Genomic DNA, 22,796 nt, shown 5'->3' with positions numbered 1-22,796 from the left:
TTCCCTTGTTCAGATGTTTCTGGTGGTTTTTCTGTGAGCGTTGGCTGAAGCTGAGAAGGATCCACTCTGAAGCAGTGTCTGTAACGAGCCATCATGGTCCGCCTCACCATGGATCTGATTGCCAAATCCAGCAACCATTTCAAAAACAAGAGAAGCTACTCCCTCCCAAAGTACCTCAAGAAACTCACTCATCTGAACTTCTCCAACAGGAACATAGAGGACATTGTAAGTATGATATCACAAGACATACTACAGTTACCTAAATTAATATAGGCTAGCTATGTTTTGTTTCTGTGCTTCTCTCTTTTAGATTCTAATGGTAGGGATTAGGGATGCACCGATATGACATTTTTGGCCGATACCGATATCCAATATTTTCCTTGACAAAAAAAACAATACAGATAACCAATATAAACATTTTTAGAGGCCTTTTATGCATTCTAGTACAGTTAAATAGTTGAAACACACAAACACACACACACACACACACATACACACACACACACACACACACTCATACACATACACATACACATACACACACTGACCAAAAGGTTATTTTGTTGGCATTTACGTATGTCCCATTACCAGTCAAACTTAATCAAAACCTATTTCTTATACTTACTTGCTCATGCCCAGAGATCAAGTTTAGAGACTTGCTGTCACATGCAGATCTGTGTGTGCGTGTATTTCTCTCTCAACAGAAGTGTGAACATATCACTGGAACTGAGGCATGTGTGCATACCACTGGAACTGAGGCATGTGTGCATACCACTGGAACTGAGGCATGTGTGCATACCACTGGAAATGAGGCAGAGAGGAAAAGGAAGTCTTGTTTAGATGGCCTGCTTGAGGAATAGATGGCCTGCTTGAGGAATAGATGGCCTGCTTGGGGAATAGATGGACACCTTGAGGAATAGGTGGCCTGCTTGAGGAATAGGTGGCCTGCTTGAGGAATAGATAGCCTGCTTGAGGAATAGATGGCCTGCTTGGGGAATAGATGGCCTGCTTGGGGAATAGATGGCCTGCTTGAGGAATAGATGGCCTGCTTGAGGAAAAGATGGCCAACTTGGGGAATAGATGGACACCTTGAGGAATAGATGGCCTGCTTGAGGAAAAGATGGCCAACTTGGGGAATAGATGGACACCTTGAGGAACAGGTGGCCTGCTTGAGGAATAGATGGCCTGCTTGAGGAATAGATGGCCTGCTTGGGGAATAGATGGCCTGCTTGGGGAATAGATGGCCTGCTTGAGGAATAGATGGCCTGCTTGGGGAATAGATGGCCTGCTTGAGGAATAGATGGCCTACTTGGGGAATAGATGGACACCTTGAGGAATAGGTGGCCTGCTTGAGGAATAGATGGCCTGCTTGAGGAATAGATGGCCTGCTTGGGGAATAGATGGCCTGCTTGGGGAATAGATGGCCTGCTTGAGGAATAGATGGCCTGCTTGAGGAATAGATGGCCTGCTTGGGGAATAGATGGCCTGCTTGAGGAATAGGTGGCCTGCTTGAGGAATAGATGGCCTGCTTGGGGAATAGATGGACACCTTGAGGAATAGATGGCCTATTCAACGAAACAAGTGCTGTTTCGTTGTTCATTTGTTCAGTCGTTTCATTCTCAACCAGGATTTCATCACACATGTCAAGCAGTGAAGTTTCAGCTCTGTCTGTCCGTGGCCTCTCTTCCTCTGTGCGCACTGTCACTGTGTCCGTTTCCATCTTGTCCAGCTGTCTCTGTAACATTTCACGTAAACCCTGTTTCTTGTCTGCATCGAAGTAGCGGTCCTTGTTCCTAGCATCGAGCATGGTGGCGACACCATAAAGAGGCTCAGAGAGAATACCACAGAATCACTTGTTCACAGCCTCAAGTACTTTTGTAAAGTTAACCCCACGGTCTGTCTGCAGTTTTGTTGAGCAGGCATTTCAGTGCCATGACAGAGGGTTAGCTTATTTCTCCAGTGAGTTGTTCAAATGGTGCTAAGTGTGTTCATGTTTCCAAGTTTTAAACATGTATTCAAATGCCATTGAAATGGCAGCAGTGGAATGAGAACCAGCACATTCTTGAGCATGCAATAAGGCTCTCCTCAGTACGAAATCCTTGTTGACCCACTGTGCATGATCATGGGGCTGCCGTTGCTGATCCAAATGTCAGTCGTGAAGCTAATAGCAGTGACGCCCATAGCAAGTAGCTCATAGATGTGCGTTTCAACAATACTGTGTAACTCTGGTAGGGCAACATCTGAAAAATAGCGCCTACTTGGTATTGTGTACCGACCAGTCGGCGAAAGCCAACATCATCCACGACAGAGAATGGTTGATTGCCAAGTGCAATGAATTCCATTATGTTGGCGTTAATAGATTTAATCTTTGAGTTGTCTCGCTGAAATGTTCTTAGTCTTTCAAATGACTGCTCAACTTGAACTTGTTTAGTTTTTGGAGTGTGTGCTTAGTATTCTTCTGCTTTTGTTCTGTGTAGCGCTGTGTATTTTTCGTGGTGTCATTGCGTCATCTAGAGGAAAAAGAAATGCACACCTGTTCAGGTGAGGTGCTGGCTAGTGGAGTGGAAAACTTGAAAATAATGGAGAGCCGCACACTCTAAGAGCTCAGATGCTACCCTGATGAAGATAGCTTGCCTGTCGGACATTACATTTTTGCATCTGAGCTCTTAGAGTGTGCGGCTCTACTTTATTTTCAAGTCATTACGTCATCTACCTACGTTATATGGGTATGCACGTCAGATTTGACATCAGTTTTGCACATCGGCATTAAACTAGACATCGGGCCGATGTTGGCATTTTTAGCTAATATTGTCCATTTCCGATATGCTTACCGATATATCGTGCGTCCCTAGTAGGGATATTATGTTTGTTTGTTGCAGGACGATCTCTCCATGTGCAGAAACCTCACAGTCCTCTACCTGTACGACAATCAGATCAGCCAGATCTGCAACCTGGGTTTTGCCTCCAACCTCACTCACCTATACATGCAGAACAACAACATCACTCACATAGATAACCTCTCCGGCCTGCAGAAGCTCTCCAAACTGTGAGTAGGAGCTTGTCCAGTTTAAATGGATACTTAGAGATTTTGGCAATGAAGCCTGTTATCTACTTCCCTGGCGATAAATTAACGTGATGATACCATTTTTTTGTCGCTGCGTGCAGTTTGAAGGAAGTTGCTAACTAGCGTTAGTACAATTTCTAACTAGTGTTAGCACAATGACTGAAAGTCTATGGCAACAGCTAACATGCTAGCTGTTCCTGTAGACTTCCAGTCACTGCGCTTACGCTACTTAGCATTGGCTTGTGAAATTCATACTGGACGAAGAGGTGAAATCCAGAAGTTTATCTATCTCTGGGGAAGTAGATAAAGTGTTTAATTGACAAAATCCCAATGTATCCCTTTAAATGTATGACGTCTGTGGTAAAACTTTGGATATATATTCAACTGTCTCTGACTGTCTGTGTGCATGTGTCCATGTTTCTCCATTCGCCCATATTTTTGTCTTGGCGTGTATATCTCCTACGTGTGTGTGTGTGTGTGTGTGTGTGTGTGTGTGTGTGTGTGTGTGTGTGTGTGTGTGTGTGTGTGTGTGTGTGTGTGTGTGTGTGTGTGTGTGTGTGTGTGTGTGTGTGTGTGTGTGTGTGTGTGTGTGTGTGTGTGTGTGTGTGTGTGTGTGTGTCTCTCTCTCTGTGCCATATCAGGTACCTGGGGGGAAACAGCATCACGGTGGTGGAGGGGTTAGAGGAGCTGGGGGAGCTGAAGGAGCTCCACATGGAGGGCCAGAGACTCCCCAGTGGAGAGAAGCTGCTCTTTGACCCCAGGACTCTCCTCTCCCTTGCTGTAAGACACACTAAAGCTTACTGTATGCTTCCCAGTCTAAACAGTGTGTGCATATATTTTCGAAATACATTTTGTAACATTTATTTTAGTTTTTGTGTTTGGCAGCATTTGGCAGGGTTTTTTCAGCTGTTCGAGCACACATTTTTTTCTTGAGGCAAGCCGAAGTTCTGTAGCCGAAGTCTACGCCCCTTCGTTGGTGATTGATCAACAGTAGGGATTCTTCAATGACGTGTTGGTTGTCATTCAACGAGAGATGTCTAGTTTTCATGCACACTTTTTCACTTGAGAAATACTGCACCGAACATCTTAGATGAAAAATTGCACGACTACAGATTCCTTGATTTATCTTAGATCGATTCGGACTATTTTGAGGAAGTGTAGCTGTATGTTGTTGCTAGGCCATCTCAAGAGGGACAAAAAGTAATATTGGCACTTTTTTCTTGTTTTGAAAGAAAATGTATTTTTAAGGGTGTATGCGAGGCACAGACGTTTGCTTTGCCTAGCCGAGTTCTGCTAGGAGCAAGACAAACCTAGTATGCAGACGCCTTAACACACCAACTACATCACCAACCACATCCTATAGTAAAGGAGAGTGGTTCAGCTCATTTCACACCACAATTGACAACTGAAATGCAAGTTATGCACCAGGATTCCACCATTGATCTCATGTTGCTCTATATTGGTAACCTCATAATTTCTACCCTCTTGAGCAATAAGTCCATATACAGTGGGGCAAAAAAGTATTTAGTCAGCCACCAATTGTGCAAGTTCTCCCACTTAAAAAGATGAGAGAGGCCTGTAATTTTCATCATAGGTACACATCAACTATGACAGACAAAATGAGAAAGAAAATCCAGAAAATCACATTGTAGAATTTTTAATGAATTTATTTGCAAATTATGGTGGAAAATAAGTATTTGGTCAACTACAATCAAGCAAGATTTCTGGCTCTCGCAGACCTGTAACTTATTCTTTAAGAGGCTCCTCCTCTTAATGGCACCTGATTGAACTTGTTATCAGTATAAAAGACACCTGTCCACAACCTCAAACAGTCACACTCCAAACTCCACTATGGCCAAGACCAAAGAGCTGTCAAAGGACACCAGAAACAAAATTGTAGACCTGCACCAGGCCGGGAAGACTGAATCTGCAATATGTAAGCAGCTTGGTTTGAAGAAATCAACTGTGGGAGCAATTATTAGGAAATGGAAGACATACAAGACCACTGATAATCTCCCTCGATCTGGGGCTCCACGCAAGATCTCACCCCTTGGGGTCAAATGATCACAAGAACGGTGAGCAAAAATCCCAGAACCACACGGGGGGACCTAGTGAATGACCTGCAGAGAGCTGGGACCAAAGTAACAAAGCCTACCATCAGTAACACACTACCCCGCCAGGGACTCAAATCCTGCACTGCCAGACGTATCCCCCTGCTTAAGCCAGTACATGTCCAGGCCCGTCTGAAGTTTGCTAGAGAGCATTTGGATGATCCAGAAGAAGATTGGGAGAATGTCATATGGTCAGATGAAACCAAAATATAACTTTTTGGTAAAAACTCAACTCGTCGTGTTTGGAGGCCAAAGAATGCTGAGTTGCATCTAAAGAACACCATACCTACTGTGAAGCATGGGGAAACATCATGCTTTGGGGCTGTTTTTCTGCAAAGGGACCAGGACGACTGATCCGTGCAAAGGAAAGAATGAATGGGGCCATGTATCGTGAGATTTTGGGTGAAAACCTCCTTCCATCAGCAAGGGCATTGAAGATGAAACGTGGCTGGGTCTTTCAGCATGACAATGATCCCAAACACACCGCCCGGGCAACGAAGAAATGGCTTCGTAAGAAGCATTTCAAGGTCCTGGAGTGGCCTAACCAGTCTCCAGATCTCTCAAACCCATAGAAAATCTTTGGAGGGAGTTGAAAGTCCGTGTTGCCCAGCAACAGCCCCAAAACATCACTGCTCTAGAGGAGATCTGCATGGAGGAATGGGCCAAAATACCAGCAACAGTGTGTGAAAACCTTGTGAAGACTTACAGAAAACGTTTGACCTCTGTCATTGTCAACAAAGGGTATATAACAAAGTATTGAGATAAACTTTTGTTATTGACCAAATACTTATTTTCCACCATAAGTTCCAAATAAATAAATTAAAAATCCTACAATGTGATTTTCAGGATTTTTTTTCTCTCATTCTGTCTGTCATAGTTGAAGTGTACCTATGATGAAAGTTACAGGCCTCTCTCATCTTTTTAAGTGGGAGAACTTGCACAATTAGTGGCTGACTAAATACTTTTTTGCCCCACTGTATGTTCACGACCTGCATTATGTGCTTGTCTGACAAAGGTCTCTCAGATTTCCATAAGGCCAGTGGTCCCTGTAAAAGTGGTATTGTACTGGGTTTGATGATGTCAAAGAGAGCTCTGTGGCACTTTCTGGTCTCACAGATCAACCAGGGCTGTTTACTCCTCGGGCCCTGGGTAAACAAAATGCAAATCTCACGTTTTTGTTTATTTTAATAATTAAAGAAATTGCAGTACAAATGTTAAAGCTCCCACTTCCCACTTATCAAATTTCAACAGCAGTATTTAATAGAACCAATATAGCACCAAAGCAATCTGGTGAACCATTTTACAGGTGTACTCAAGGGACAATAATATATACTGGTTGTAAATATTATTCAAGTAGTTTTTCCAAATGTTTCACTTATCTTTGCAGGAATCTCTAGGTGTCTTGAATATCAATAAGAACAACATAGATGATGTCAGAGATCTTGCCATTCTAAAGAAACTCACACATTTCTTTGCTGCAGACAACCAGCTACAGGACATGCAGGTAAGAGCTCCTACGTTTCCTCATAAAAAAAAAATTACCACTGCTGATGGAGTTAGCTAATACCAGTCACTACTTACTCTACGTGACAAAAATGTAAACTGTGAGCGTACCGTGCAATCGAAAAAGAACCCCCACCACATCACAGAAACGATGTGTGCCGTGATGTATTCAAATCAAGACGCTGACTATAAGCAGATCAGGGTAACATGAACATAGCAGCGCTGCTCTCTGTAAGTGATGTGTGAAATGATATGGAGAGCAGGGTGCTATAGAACCAAATCCTGAAAATCCCGCCAGAGGTTCACAGTCTCTGCGACTCGCACAAGGTCAGAATTATTCAACAAATCAGCGGCCTGGTCCCCCAGGACCGCCTTCGCTGACAGCTTTAAACAAGCGCAAGTTTCTCTCCTTCCTTAGGAGGCTGATTTTTCCTCTTTCTCTGTGAGTACAGCATTTGATACCTCCTCCCCAGCAGCACCACTAAACTTGATGGGAGATTCATTTGAAGCAGAGATATGGTTTCTGTTCAATGTGTTGACCTTGAAAAACGACCTGCTGTGCGTTCCTGTGGCTCCACTTCTGAGGAAAATCATTTTTCTCTCTATGGATCTGAAAGGCTGGATGGTTGAATTCTTTTTAAAAGGATGTCTCTTCATCCATGCTATAATATCACTTTGGGACACAGCATTGAAGCACAATGTTAGCGTGGGCAACATTGGCACTCAACACAATGATGTTCCACTGAGCAGAGCAATCTTCTGCAGGTAATTGCTGTACATGTGTCAAGAGGGAGCTCTCATGTTCTCATATTTAGTGGCTATCTCCTTTAATTTATACAACCCCTCTGCCATTATTGATCCTGCAAAGACAGCACCGTGAAGGATCAATCCCGCCTTCAACCCAGTGTGGTCAGAATCCCGAGGAAGCATTATAGATTTTAAAAATATATTATGACAGGCAGTCAGCCAGGGTGACAAATGGGCTGGTATCTACCGAGGCCGTTCACACGGCACGGGGTAGAGAGGACCAGAGAGGACGGACTAATTTAATCGCTGGTCAAATACAGGTTCGTAACTGGCCTATCATTAAATCCAGTGAGAAACCAGGGCCCAGCAGTTTAGCACCGTGCAGTGCTCGTCCAGTCCGGGCTGCTCTCGTCTCCGCGCTCCCGCAGGGGATGCAATTTGGCGCTGAGCCACTCCTCGCAAAGGCCCTTGTGAGTGACAGCCCTGACACGATCATTTATCAAAGCCTGGGAGCGCGCCGCACCAAAGGGGTCCCCTCTGAACTGATTGCAGCGCGGGCTGGAAAAGTGGAAGCGCTTTGGCCGAGACAGGAAGGCAATGAACAATCAGAGCGCGTCCAGAGAGTATACATATTTCCAGGCTTGGATTAATGTGCCTTTAGATAAACACACATTGCAGGACAGGCAACACGCTAGAGGAGCCCTTGGAAGGCACCCGCAGGGGAAACTTTTTAGTCACACAACAACATTGTTTAAATGTTGTTGTTTTTTTTAACTGCTGATGTGTTGTTTACACCTTTTCCCTTGGATTTTTCTCTTGGCAGTGCTACCTTTGAATTATGTATTAGATTTTTTTAGTTGATAGTATGTTTTTCCCACTGGAGAGTGGTTTGTTGATTACGTTAATTATAAGACATCTTTATTCATTGTGGAAAGTACAGTCCATAGACGCATTTTAAATGGATACTATAGAGTGCTCCATTTTCACTTCCTCAAAGGTTAAAGTGCCATTTTGTTTCCCACACTTTGTCATGTAAAGACTACAGAGACTCTGCAATATAGTGTCCAACACCTTTACATTTGTAAGTACAGTATGTAAAGCGTAAGTTTCTCTGTATTTTTCTTGTATTCTATTTAGGATATAGAGTTGGTGTTCAGCCAATGGCCTCAGCTGCATCGAATGGATTTGAGTGGAAATCCTGTGTGCCACAAACCCAAGTACAGAGACAGGCTGATAACTGTGTGCAAAAGCCTGAGTGAGAAAATAGTTGTGTACATCCACCTAATGATCATAGGAATTTCATTATGTATTTCACATTAAATTATTTTTTAATAACTAATGCCTTTTATGTAATTCTCTACATTTACAGAAAATATATCAGCTCTATAGCACAGATGACATAATTTAATTGTAGACGATGATAATGTTGTTTTTGTAGACGAACTTGATGGGAAGGAAATTAATGAGTTGTCCAGGCAGTTCCTGATTAACTGGAAAGCGTCGAAAGATGCCAAGAAAAAACTGAAAGATGAAAGAATCATGACAGGCCAGATCACCTATCCCTTTACTGGTAAGATAATGTACTGTTATATATTTTAACATCATTCTGCTAGAGACATATACAAATATCTAAGAAATATTTAAAAAGAGACACTCACTTTGCACTTTTGAAACGTGCATATCCCATGTTACAGCCTCACAAACGTTGCTCCAAGGCGCACAACGCTCTCCCTACTCTGGTCCTGCTGTGTGTATGTCCGAAGTATCGTTAGAACTGTGACAAGGTGTATGTATGACTTGCTTTGTATGACTCGCTTTGTTTGTGTTGCAGCAGACTTCCACATGGGCCCCCATCCTTCATCCAAATATAACTGTGCCAACGTCCTGGGAAAGAGGAATCCTCCGGGGTGTGGGAGACCCAGCAGGAAGGTCCGCTCAGAACACTCACAACTGGACAGCGCAGCAATGAGGTGCCGTAACAATCTATAGTCCTATCACCCAGTGCAGCAGCAGAGGTTTTCACATCAAGATATCATCAATGCCTGTCACCAGTACAATCAATACAAAATGTTTTATTTGGTCATGTATTGTTACAGACAGTCTTAATACATCCATATGGGACACAAAAGAAACATTCAGTGTTTTTAGACTTTTTGATATGACAGATTTAGAATACAGTGGCTCTTCCACCTATGTCTGATCATTAATTAATTTCTTCTTTAATTCAGACCAAAATTAGAGGCAAATGTATATTGTATCTCAGTTGAAGTAAGTGATTTTAACATCAAGACGTTTAACTTAACTGCTTGTTTCCTTCCATTTGTATATACATGCTTGAGGAAAGGCCTGCTATTAATTAGTCAAATTCTCTTCTTTCTTTTCATGCAAATAAATAGTTGCCTTCCCTGCTGTCGGCCTGGTGTTGACCATCAGTATCATATGAACAGTTCATTCAGGGCTTCCTCTTTAATAGCCAATTTACATATATTGCTTTCTACTTTTTCATACCACTCAAATATAAAATATGAAGAGGCTGATGATCACTGACTAGTCAGGTCTCTCTCTCTGTTCTCCCAGGCCACGGAACGTGAAGATCCCAGTGAGTGCGGGGCTGCTTAGTGATGTGGCCGACAATGCTAAAGTCTGCGGCCTGTAAGACGGACATGCCAGCTCTGCTAACACACATTCACTCTGGTGACCCTCTAATACACACACACACATAATATACACTCTGGTGACCCTCTCACATACACTCTGGTGACCCTCTCACATACACTCTGGTGAACCTCTAACACACACACACACAAATAATATACACTCTGGTGACCCTCTCACGCCTAAACTTTACCTTACAGAAAACACATAGCCAGTGCTTGACTTGGGCAGGAGCTCACTAGAGCTGAGTACCAGCACCTAAAATGTTCTACTGCTTGAGCTCCTGCATCTCTTATAGAATATTAACTAGAAACTATTGTGGAACTCCTGCAACTAAATATAAACAGTTCCGGGACCCAAAATGATTACTGGCACCTATTCCAGCCCAAGTCAAGCACTGCACATAACCTCCCACTGCTATCACCACACATCAGGGGTGGACCTGACCCCTGACACACTCAATACGAAAGAGTCTACACTATGGTCTGTCACTGTCAGGGACTGATGGACTGCAGTAGAGGCACTTTATGGTCATAATATATGTACTACCTTTGAAGTCTTCTTAAAATATTATGACAGAACAATAGCTGCCCTATAAAAACAGTGTCTGATATTATATCTATGTTTTTTTGTCCTTTGCCTGTTTGATGTTTGTTTTGTGTACCTGAGTGGACTTGATAAGAATTGTACAATACCTGGATTTTAGAGTGTAAGATCTGATGTTTTTATTTATGAAATGACTGAATGCCAAAGAATGGTGTTTGGGTGTGTCCATGCTGGGAAGTACAACTCATTTCATACAAATGGCTTTATTGGATTTTTACAAATACCATTTTCACCAATTTGGAAGTTATATCCCAGAACTCTATGTCAGATAAGTCCACACCGTAAACCCAATCTGAGTTTGTGTTTTATACAAATTAAATAACTTTAAAAAATAATAATTTGAGTATAACCGCTATCTGTGTCCTTGATAGTGTAGTTTGTCTTTTGTCCCCTGCTGTATTAATGACATGTTTTGTGGGACACCGACCTTGCGTAATGATGTCAGATATGCACTTAATTTGCCCAGCATTGTCATAAATTATTATTGTAGAATAAATGGTGACGGTTTTAATTGGAACAGGAACCTTCTTGTTTTTTTTGTTTAAAACGAAAAACAAAATAGTCATTGCAGAGCATCGTATTATTTGACAAAAAAGCGTGATAGCCTAATGTCACTCCTTGCAGTCACTCCCTCATAATGTGGAAATAATACTCGCTGAGAGAGGAGTAAAATTGCTTTGGTTATTGTAGTATCCCCTGTCTAAATTCACCCCCGAGCGTCTGAATGTGTTTTTAAAGACATGTCGGAGTAACCCCTGAAAGATGTGGGGTAATTAAGGAACGAAGCTTACTTAACCCTCTTTGCTTTACCTCATAATTAGTGGCCCGGAGCAATACTGTTACTCCATCCTTACAAAAACATTTTTTATTAAGAACAGTCTGAGGATATGCATGTTATGAATAATTCCATTAATTAATTTGCCGACATCTCCGTTTTCTGACCCTGGTAATCAGAGTGATTAATTTATGTCTCGCAAGTATTTCCCCATACATGCCTGTTGATTGCACTGTTTAGAGTTTATTTATTAGCTGTTTAATGGAAATGAGACTATTTTGTGACCTGCAACTCAAGGCACCCTGGCAATTAGTCAATTTTGCATATCACCTTAACACTAGTCTTCTTGTCATCATGGTCTGTTGCAACCATTGGAGTCTGCAACAAGTATTAGTACCAAAATATTAGGGACTGTTTATTTGGGCAGGTACCTGATATAGGCCTCTTGTAGCCTAGTGGGAAGCAATGACAGAGCACTTGGGTAGAAGGCAGGTAGGCTAAGGCATATAATCAGTTCATTACCCATATGATGTTAATAACACATATGTCTCCTCTTTATTGATGTGACCAAAGGCTATGACAAAAATACATGGTTTTGGGAGAAGTACCGTCCCCCAAAATTAGTTTGCTAGAAGAAAAACGTCTCCGGCGTTGAAAAGAGGTCTCTCTACTCTCCCCTTCGACAGAAACATGTTGCGAAAGGGAAAAGAGCAGTAAGTCTCTCCCACTGGCAGGAAGTCTTAAGGGCTTGTGATTAATTACTCTGGAGTGAAAAAGTTGTCAGCTCTTTGTGTATGCAATAAATTAGAGGCTCCTCAGGTGAGCGCTACGTACGTGGACATCCCCACTGCGCACCTTCTTCCACGACCGCGCCTCTTTATAAAGATTATCCGGACTTGGAGCCACACGACAACTTTTCTCCATCTCGTATTGGAGCAGCAGTGGAGTCTGTGGTGCACTATAGATTCTCTTCGCATTGCCTTGATGTCGTTACTGAAGACAAAGCTTTTGGGTGAATTTGAAGGTAAGCTCTCCATATTTTCATTGACGTCATGGCTTGGAATACCTTCAAAGTAATATTATTTTGTTTCAGAGGGTGTTTTGATTTCTTGATATCAGCATCATCATCAAGCAGAGTCGGTTAAGTAAACATATTAAGTTACGCTGTGAAACTAGGCCAATGATGGAACATGCACAATAATTGGTAATGATTTACATTAGTCTGCATCACACCAAATAATGATTAAATTGACACATATACAGTAATAGTGCTATTTATGATAAAATTCGCATTCTTATGTCAAATTGAATTTGGGAACGCAGCCTTCTTAGGTTAAACACGTTGGCCTCAATATGATTATTTTTCGGTTTTATTGCAATAATGAAGGAACAATTAAATGCGATGATACAAATTCTTCACAATCATTTTGCAATGTTGTTATGCCATGTTGATAGTGAAAATGTAGCCTAATGAATGCTTTATATGTGTAATGTAAATTGACCAATAGGCATAATTGGATACATAATTTGTTTCAATACAGACGTTCCACTAATCTTTTTCTAATCACATGAATATTCAATGGAATGTTTAGTCATACACAAGTTCAAAGTGCAAACACATTTCAAGGCAAGGATGAAGATTTTGTATGCCTTTATTTATTTTCAGCAACCTACGTGGCCTGTTACAGATCTAATGCATTTACACACACTCATCTACTGGTGAATAGGCCTACATTAACGTTATATATTTTTTTGTAGGCAAATCTAAGATTTATTCAAAATAATTAAATACAGATAACTTGTTTTCTTTCAATCTGGGTGTTTTCAGTTTGTTTAGGAATTAGACATCTGGAAATGTACATTCATCAACAAGACATTTGTTACCCGTCAGGTTAATAAGTGCTCCCTATGGTTGGAAGACAGACGATCCGCATGGATAGTGGAAATGGCCCAGTGACAGTTATGGATGAGAGTCCCACATCTAGCCCCAGCCCCAGTCCTGACATGCTGACCACCGACAGTCGGCGTCCAGAGGCCCTGCAGCTCTCCAGGGTGGTCCAGGCCGGTGGGCTCTGTGGCAGAGGACGGCCGGCAGCAACCAACGCAGCGCGGGAGAGGAGTCGAGTGCAGACCCTGAGAAGCGCGTTCCTGGAGTTACAGAGGACTCTGCCGTCGGTGCCACCGGACACCAAACTGTCCAAGCTCGACGTGTTGATTTTGGCCACCACGTACATTGCCCATCTGACTCAGACCTTGCAAGAGGAAGGGATGGATGAGGGAGATAGCACTAGACAAACAGAGGCCTTACGCTCGCTGAAAGGTGATGGTTACCTGCACCCTGTGAAAGTAAGTAGACCCGGCCATTACATTTAGATTTTTAATTGATTTCGAAATGACATTTTAAACTAACTTGCCAAAGTGTTTCTGTGTGTAATAATTGTGTTGTGGTGCGATAATTGTATTTTCAGCTCTATTCGATATACCACATAATGGAATAAAAAATCATGATAATATAAAAATAGTAGGCTAATAATAACAACAATAATCATAATTTACATTAAATTAACATTCAAATCGAGCATAAGATAACTCTGGTCTAAGGCCTAAGTGATGATACCCTAATTATGAACATGAGATGGTCAATCATGCAGGCATAAAATGCATTTAATAATGCACCACTTTTTATATCACACAGATCTTTAACACGAATAGGCTTCGTCGTATGATTAATTATTAATTCAATGATGTAGAGCGGAATTGTTATTATTGGTTATTGAAAGCACCAATTTGCACCATAAATGATGTTCAATTAAAATATTTAAAGCAATATTCAATATTCTCATTTCAGGTGCATTGAAATTAGTCAACTGCACTCACTAGAGGATGTGTTCTCTTTTTATCTCAACAGAAGTGGCCGATGCGATCCAGGTTATACGTCGGAGCCAGCGGTCAGTTTCTGAACAATTCAAAACAGACAGAACATCGAGGTGAATCATCGTCAACCTCAAGGACATAAATCTTTCCATTGCATAAGGAACTTCTCATTCAGACGACCATTAATTATGAAGACTCTTTCAGCAGAATCCACCCATGAGGACTTTTGAAATGAATAGCAGACCGTGGTTCGTCGCCTGACATTATACTTTTTATTCATCAAACAATTGAAGTATCTGCTTTTGACGTTTCATATCATGTAAAGGGGGCAGTCACGAGACAGTCAACTCTTTCAATTGTAGGAAACACATTGTAAATTAATATATTATGGGATTTATGTATATAACATTTGAGAAAGCCTAAATAGTGTTTCTCTGTTGTTATTTTGGCCTTGCTCTGCTCTGTTTTCTGCAGTTATGTACTTGTTGGAGGTATTACCGTGTATACTTTTATTTTAAATTCCATGTGTTGGGTAATGATCTTTCGGGCTTGACTTGTTGGCTATGCACTTTCAGTTAAAACATTTGCACTAAATGCATGTGTGAATAACTTAACATCTGTCATGTGAAGTGGTCTGTCAATCTCAACAATGGTAGGAGCCTCTTCATCTCCCCTTCTTTCTTACGGAAATGGTTGTAAATGTGTTTGTTGATAATGTCTTGAGAAATAAAAAGAATGACGTCTCCCACTCCGTAGGTTGTAAATACGTTTACTGAGATGTATTAGTTGTAAGTGAATAAACATGTTCTCTCATTGAAGACAAGCTATATCTTTTAACAATCAAGAGGGATTCCATTTTATTATTTGCCTAAAAAGGAATTATGAGTAAACATTCTTTGGCAATATGACTTTTTTTTGCATGCATGTGCTGACTCAAATATATTACACTGGAAAAAAAAAATAGAAACGCCACATGTAAAGTGTTGGTCCCATGTTTCAGGAGCTGAATTAAAAAATCTCAGAAATGTTCCATACTGTAACGATCTGGGTGTAGTGGTTGCGAAGTTAGGCGCAGGAAGCAGAGAGTTCAGGGTAGTGCTATTTAATGCACAAACGGCGAACATCAGCCACTCCACGAAAGACAGGGCGCACACAAAACAAATGCCCCAAACACGGGGACTAAAACAGTCCAGAGAAAAACCCACGCTCGGCAACCACGTTAACCTCCAACGTGAACTCAAGCAACACAAACAATCCCGCACAAAGAGCAGGCGGGCCTACTGGTTAACATAGCCCGACTAATCAGCCTACACACAAAACAGGTGAAACCAATCAACAGGAAGGGGGAAAAGGATCCGTGGCAGCTGGTAGGCCGGTGACGATGACCGCCGAGCGCCACCCGAACAGGAAGGGGAGCCAGCCACCTTCGGTAGGAGTGGTGGCACATACACACACAAATCTTAAGTTTTGTGCACACATTTGTTTACATCCCTGTTAATAATCATTTCTCCTTTGCCAAATTAATCAAACCACCTGATATGTGTGGCATATCAAGAAGCTGATTAAACAGCATGATCATTACACAGGTGTACCTTGTGCTGAGGACAATAAAATGCCACTAAAATGTGCAGTTTTGTCACACAACACAATGCCACAGAAGTCTCAAGTTTTGAGGGAGCGTTGAATGTCCACCAGAGTTGTTGCCAAAGAACTGAATGTTAATTTCTCTGCCATAAGCTGCCGCCAACATCGTTTTCAAGAATTTGTCAGTACGTCAAACCGGCCTCACAACCGCAGACCACGTGTAATCACACCAGCCCAGGACCTCCACATCCGGCTTCTTCACCTGCGGGATCGTCCCAAGTAGGTGGGCCTGGCTGCCAAGTGGGTGGGCCTATGCCCTCCAAGGCCCACCCATGGCTGCTCCCCTGCCAAGTCATGTGAAATCCATAGATTAAGGCCAAATTAACTTATTTAAATTGACTTTGAAACTGTTGCATTTTGCATTTATAATTTTGTTCAGTGTAGTTAAATATACTTTACATAATAGTTATGTCTTAGAAGGCTTCTTGATAATCATGCTTTAGTGGTTTTTATTAGACCTGTTATGTATTTTACACAAATGCACAATTTTGTAACCAAAACACACTCCTCATAAAACTTTTTTTTTCATGTCTTGGCCATAATTATGCAAGGCACATACTTGGAATGTATCTTTATAGGCACTAAGCCTATTCATAATACAAAAGTGTGTTTTATAGTGTGACTACAGGCCACTTTTGCGATAATTCGGGCATTATGAAGTTGAAATCGAATTGACCGAAATCAATTTAGAAAGTCCACTTTTATGTCTTCAGACACCGTTACATTGCTGAAATGTGCAAATTGGAGACTTAGCCTAATAATTCAAAAGAATAACTAAAAAAACTGTCTCTCTTGATGAAACTGGGTGTATTCAGAGGGGAAGAGGCTAAGTGATGGGTTTTACTCTACCCAAATCTGTTCACGAAGTGAGGAATTTCTGTGTGGAAGTCAATGAGCGTCAAAATTATTCAACAAAACATTTAATTGGTCATTTGCTATGTGAGAATTATTTGATCGAATAGAAGTTTGGAAATGGTTAGGTTGTTATGAATGCACTGATATAAGTGGACGCAGGTATTGGAGTTGTGTCTGTTGTCTTAGAGATAAACTGAGGACTCATCACAGATATAACCAGTTTTAGCATGGACATTGCCATTGAGGGCTTCCACCATTTTAAAGTAGTCAACTGGGTGGGGATTGCTATGAGTTGGGAGCAATCAGCCAATGAAGAAGAAGAAAATGGAGATAGTGTAAATGGCACTGCCCATGCTGTCACAGATGCTATGATGGCACAGATACAAAGATGAGTCCTATTCTGTTGGTCACACACCTATCTGCCCTTTCATTGGTCCCACCTGATCTCGCCGGTCACTTAACTATAACTATGTCACTATAATAGACAATCTTTGGTGTCGTGTGATTTTGGTAGGGTTACTATCTGGGATCCTTGGGGCGTCCATACCGTAACCCTAACCTTACTTTCTACTTTTCCTAAATCTAAACCCGTTCAATTTCAACGGGGAAACGTCAGACATGGGAAGTCCCAAGGATTAGTGCCTGTGTGACGTGAGCTCAGACTGCGCATGTCAATAAAGACAAACTGGAAGTCCTTTTCTCTCTCTCTCTGGAAGAAGAACGGAGGAGGACGCATGGAGTCTACGTGCGCTCTCACCAAGATTACTTTTATGACAAATACTTGTTGAAATTCCCGTTTATTCAACCGGTAGGTAGCTAATAACACTAGCTAGTCGGCTTATTTAATAGTAATGCAAATCGGTGTGCGATTTATTTTTTAAACGCTGGCTTAGGTTAGCCCTGTTAGCTAGCTTGAACTTCAGTGCAATGTTACCGGCGTAGAAATTCAGATTTTTTTTTCAGCCCTTAAAATGGTTTCAAAAGAACTGTTAAATTCAATTTGTATGGTTGTATGCTTATATGCTTATCGTGGTTAGTAGATGTTATTTAAACGAACCCCTTCTGCCTGGCTCACAGTGCTCGAGGGCCACACATCCAATGCATGCCACTGACCACGTGTTCATTGACCGCAAGAGTTTGCAGGCCTCTCAATGTAGCTAGGCCAGGCAAAACATACTGTATGAATACTGGCTGTCGAACGGCGTATCTCATTGTATTTTTATCATTAACTAGTACCCATAGCTAGGTATTTAACCACTGATCTCCCCACGTTTATGCTCAAAATTGGCGCATACCGCACCCAGCTAACGTTCTGCAGTAATGTGTCGGTGCATGTGGGCTAGTGGTAATCAAGCAATTATTCATTGAAAAATTATCCAAGTTGCCATTTGGCAGCCTACTACCAACATGTCTGGTCATGTGAATAGAATGGATCCATAACTTCACATGGTCAAAGAAAGTCATGACTCGACAAACGGTGTTCGGTTATTTGGGCATAAACGTCCCCACAGTATTGTAATAAATCATATTGGCAGCTGCTTGTCCCAGATCCGATGATAAATGGTCCCTTTGGCATTTTGGCGCCTATTGTTAGTAACGTTACTGTCCACCGACTCTGACCAGGGTTAACGGGTCATAGGCCGCGGTGGTCTGGGAATTGTCTTCACAATGACTTCATTGGGATTCACGACTTTGGCCCTTCAAAGGGGTAAAGGTCTTGGTAAAAGTCGTGACCTGCTGTTGAACCTTCATAGCAGAGGCTGTAGTGTGTGCGCTGGGCTCCCGAGCTGTCATGTGCCCCATGACCCGAAGTTCATCACTCATTGGCGGTCTTATTGAAGTTGAGTGCATTGGCTATTCCTTCAGTACAGCTTATCCATGCAATATGGAAATCAATAGCTCCACAGTCCTAAAGGGCAATTACTTGGCAGTACTATTTTTTTTGGATGAATTTGATGACGCAGAAGGTCTCACTTTTCGATCACCCACCTTACACTTAACGAGCCAATGTGGTCATTTTTCCTTTTCCATCTGACCAGAATGGGGTGTGGCTGAGACCATGACTATATGAATCACAGAAATAATTGAACCTTACATTTGGAAAACCCAACAGCTGTGTAAGCTGATTTCTGATGTATTCTACATAAATGTGTTTTTGTTTCTTGTAGTTTGATGGGGATTAATGGTTCCAGACATGCATACGGGCTTATTTGTTGCACTCAAGGTGAGTTGTCCAATTTTGATCCAAGATTTTGAAAAGGCATCTCTGGTCCGATAGTACTGAAGTTGTGATGAGTTATCATTTTTGCCGTTTACCCATCTGACTAAATTAGATTGCTGAGATTGTGACTAACTGAACCACCAGTATTATCACTGACCTTACTGTCGTAGATCTGCTTTGGCTATTCTTGATGTAAAGTTAATTGTCCACCCCTCCCCCCTCACATGCTGTCTTTCAGGGATCGATGGTGCTGGCTGCATTACTGTGGTATCGAGGTGCGTCCATTCCTAACTAAGCTGTGCTCTCCTAGTCGGTTGTTTTGCTGGTACTGTGATGACTTCACACTTTGCCGTTTACCCATCTGACTAAATTGGGGTGTTGAGACTGTGACTAACTGAACCATCAGCATTATTCTAAGGAGATAATACAATTTCCAAACCACCATCTCTCAATTGGAGACCAATGATCATCAGGATAACAATTCGTTTTTCTCCCACAGACTTGATGGACTGGCAGGGTGCTGAAGATGCTGTAGGAGGATCATCTAGTCTTGGTGAGTTAGGCCTAACCCAGGGGTAGGCAACTGTACTCTGCCGCGGGCCTATTTGTGTCGGGAGGGCAGGAACATAATTATAATTTTGTGCACTACAAATTGACAATGAAGCACATTGTATTTGAAAAATAAAAATGTATACCTTGATTAAATTGACATGATTTTTTTTATTTGTGGGCAGACTCAGATTTCCTAAATTGAATGCATTTCTAGCTGAATTCCCAGTCATTTGTGCTGTACATTTTGAAGTGCTGCCTGTTGCTGACCCTTGGCCTATACATTTTCTCCACTGACATTATACAATTAGCCCAATTGAGTTGGCTGTTTGAAATCTGTTTTCCCTTTGGGTAATGTTGATACTGGAGTTGTGATGAGTTATCATTTTTGCCGTTTACCCATCAGACTTAATTGGGGTGCTGACAATGTGACTAACTGAACTACCAGTGTATTTTGACATATTTTACATTACATCTATCAAATGATATTAATTTGAATGTGTTCTTTCCTAGATTTGATTGGCTAGCATGTGGACTGGAGACTGAAGTAAATCTTGCCCCATGGTGAGTTTCCTCCTGAGGGCCTAACCTGATGTGTATGTCTTTTGGTGAAAGTGCATGCAACTGGAGTTGTGATGAGTTCTACATTTTGCCGTTTACCCATCAGACTTAATTGGGGGTGCTGACAATGTGATGAACTGAACTATCAGTATAATCTCTTGAATATTTTGCCTGACTACAATCAAATGATATGCTAATAGGCTGTTCCTCAAATCTAGATTGGTGGCCCAGTATGTGGAGTATGAAGATCTATATCTCAACCCTATGGTGAGTTTGTCTGAGGGCTAAACATAGCCAAGAAACTGTTTTCCTTGGGTCTGTTCTGCTACTGGAGTTGTGATGACTTCACACTTTTGCCGTTTACCCATCTGACTAAATTTGGGTGTTGAGACTGTGACTAACTGAACCACCAGCATGATCATTGATCAATTAATAGCTGAACCTGCAATCCCTGACTAAAAATGAGGTTTACTGAGACTTGTTTTCTTAATTTTAATTATTTTGTAGGTTTATTGGACCTGCAGTAGATGAGTGTCTTATGGTGAGTTCCTTCCTGGTTTCAGGTGTCCACTTTGAACTGTTCAGCCATTTTACTGGAATTGTGATCCCTTTTCTGACATACTTCTGCTGATTTACCCTCCTGAAAAGCCATTAATCTGAATTACCAGCACTTTAAACTATTGTAGAAAGTTAAAGTTGTTGCCAGCAAGTCTCTATAATTTAACTATTTATCTAGGCATTAGTCTTAATAAAGTTGATTATCAATTAAGAAACTGGTATGTGACCATGTCTAAATGAAGTCAAATTATTTTTTTCTGCCCTGTTCATTGTGAAACATGTTAATAAACTTTTTTATAGTACATTGTGTTCTTCTGGCTTCATTGAAATATTGTTTAAAGACTAAATACAATTTTACCTTGCAATTCTATTGTAAGCTACTTGTTACCCAGAATAAACCCTAATCTTAGCACTGAACCATACGTAATGGAAGTTTCCTAGCTGTCCTGGTCCTACTCAGTGATGTAGGTGTCGACTAAAGTGTAGGATGCTCTAATAAAGCTGCTCCTGGGTCAGTTCCCTCCTGTGGAGCGCTTCCAGGTCACAGAAACACTGAGCTAATGAGCGCTGAGGCCCATGGGTAGAGGGAGCAGTATCTCTTCGCTACATAGACTAAGGCAAATACTTCGACAGCCAGGATACTCTTGGCTGTAGCCATTACTAGAGGGCCCCTGTGGAAATGATCCTCAGATAAACCCTCGGGATCAATTGGATTGCTACAACTACCAATGGTGCAGTCCTGGAGGGGTTTGTTCTCGTGCTGTCAGTTATCCGGGCTGTGACACGGTAGTGGTGACTTGAACATTTAACTGCTACAAATATGGCAACGGTCCTACCATGTTTGAGAGGAGTTCTCACATGGTGCTCTCTCCATCCAATAACTTGCTCCTCAGAGACAGTAAGGGAGAACAGATTTGCCCAGTTAAAATAAAATTGTTTTAAGAACCAATTTGCAAACCCGGACGACAATTGAGTGCTGCCATATGGGACTCCTAATCACGGCTGGATGTGATGCGGCCTGTATTCGAACCAGGGACTAGTGATGCAGTGCCTCAGACCGCTGCACCACTTGGGAGCCCAAATTACTATTGGGACATTTGTGGCAGTTATATCTTGCTGATATTGATTGTTTGCCTGAAGATGTCACAATTCAAAAAGAAAAGCAGAATTTACTGTGAAATCAACGGTCAATGCACAATAACGAAGTGGGAACGGGCTTTCAGATCATAGTGATGTGCTTTTTATTTTGTTGTGCCCCTGATGAAATGGGGTACATTACTTTTCACAATCTGACAACACTGAAAAGATTTCCCAAACTATAAATCTTGTTTACAGCTGCACTAGGGTCAGATTAAGACACTGCGGTGCTGGTGTGACATATGGCTCGGAAAACCTACCTCAATCCAGGGATGAGAAATGCGTTGTACTCCGAATTGTCCCATTAACAGTCCCTGCCCAACTGTTACACGAGAACACCTACCACTGGATCTTCTCTGCTACAAGGCTGATCTGTCTGGATCACCTGTGTAGGCCAAGAGCTGTGGGAAGGAGAGCACCATGCCTCCCAGCACTACCAAATGTGGTCTGTCACAGAGCATTTTGGGGGCATCTAAAAGTGTGCATATGTATTTTCCCGACACTGGATCACCAGGCCGAAAGGCCTCAGCCAGCTGGGCAGGGACTGGGTGCATGTCCTACACAATGGTCAACATGGCTGGTAGCTAATACAGAGGGTGCTTCAGAAGAGAATAGTAGCCTTCCTGGACCAGAACTGGGCCGCCCCCCCTTGTGTAAAAATACTCTGACCTACCTTAACATTGAAGTACTGTATTCACCAGTACTATATTTACCACTACCGTTTCTTGTCCATCCTGAATTGGTGCTGAAGCCAAAGTAGAGGGGACCTGAAGGCATCTCGTCTATTCTCAGGCTGGGTTTGTTTGGGCGGCAGCCTGTGGGAGCAATTTACTGCTTCCTCTGGAAAGAGTAAATAGTCTTCCCTTCCTGTTTTTCCCTACATAAAGCACACGCCTACACAGTTGGCTCAGAGATTTGATATTTCTGCAGTCCGGA

General features: G+C 41.9%; 2 protein-coding genes and 1 long non-coding RNA gene across 3 annotated transcripts; all 3 read left to right on the top strand.

Annotated features, from left to right (window-relative positions):
• On the top strand, positions 1-11,197 carry ppp1r42 (protein phosphatase 1, regulatory subunit 42). Its single transcript, XM_064949922.1, has 8 exons — positions 1-225; positions 2,880-3,046; positions 3,706-3,844; positions 6,563-6,679; positions 8,563-8,680; positions 8,864-8,995; positions 9,260-9,395; positions 10,003-11,197. Exons 1-8 carry the CDS (start codon positions 94-96, stop codon positions 10,079-10,081), a joined length of 1,020 nt encoding a protein of 339 aa, XP_064805994.1. The 5' UTR covers positions 1-93; the 3' UTR covers positions 10,082-11,197.
• A 1,194-nt stretch (positions 11,198-12,391) lies between these two features.
• On the top strand, positions 12,392-15,086 carry LOC135522844 (transcription factor 24-like). Its single transcript, XM_064949476.1, has 3 exons — positions 12,392-12,485; positions 13,353-13,807; positions 14,370-15,086. The coding sequence occupies exons 2-3, from the start codon at positions 13,370-13,372 to the stop codon at positions 14,475-14,477; spliced, it is 546 nt and encodes a 181-aa protein (XP_064805548.1). The 5' UTR covers positions 12,392-12,485; positions 13,353-13,369; the 3' UTR covers positions 14,478-15,086.
• A 2,448-nt stretch (positions 15,087-17,534) lies between these two features.
• LOC135522845 (uncharacterized) lies at positions 17,535-21,025 on the top strand. The gene is made up of 7 exons (XR_010452726.1): positions 17,535-17,642; positions 19,003-19,058; positions 19,294-19,330; positions 19,555-19,608; positions 20,118-20,168; positions 20,384-20,432; positions 20,673-21,025. It is a non-coding gene; the product is annotated as an uncharacterized LOC135522845 (long non-coding RNA).
• Positions 21,026-22,796: the final 1,771 nt, after the last annotated feature.

The sequence above is a fragment of the Oncorhynchus masou genome, chromosome 30 (genome assembly GCF_036934945.1).
Source record: "Oncorhynchus masou masou isolate Uvic2021 chromosome 30, UVic_Omas_1.1, whole genome shotgun sequence".
In the NCBI taxonomy this organism is placed as follows: Eukaryota; Metazoa; Chordata; class Actinopteri; order Salmoniformes; family Salmonidae; genus Oncorhynchus; species Oncorhynchus masou.
The sequence above is the reverse complement of the archived record's forward strand: the minus strand, read 5'-3'. Positions and strand labels throughout refer to the sequence as shown.

Coding starts and splice junctions, on each gene's coding strand:
- LOC135522844 (XM_064949476.1), top strand. CDS start 13,370: ATGGTTGGAAGACAGACGATCCGCATGGATAGTGGAAATGGCCCAGTG. Junction 13,808..14,369: donor GTTACCTGCACCCTGTGAAA/GTAAGTAGACCC, acceptor TTATCTCAACAG/AAGTGGCCGATGCGATCCAG.
- ppp1r42 (XM_064949922.1), top strand. CDS start 94: ATGGTCCGCCTCACCATGGATCTGATTGCCAAATCCAGCAACCATTTC. Junction 8,996..9,259: donor GATCACCTATCCCTTTACTG/GTAAGATAATGT, acceptor GTGTTGCAGCAG/ACTTCCACATGGGCCCCCAT. Junction 9,396..10,002: donor CTGGACAGCGCAGCAATGAG/GTGCCGTAACAA, acceptor CTGTTCTCCCAG/GCCACGGAACGTGAAGATCC.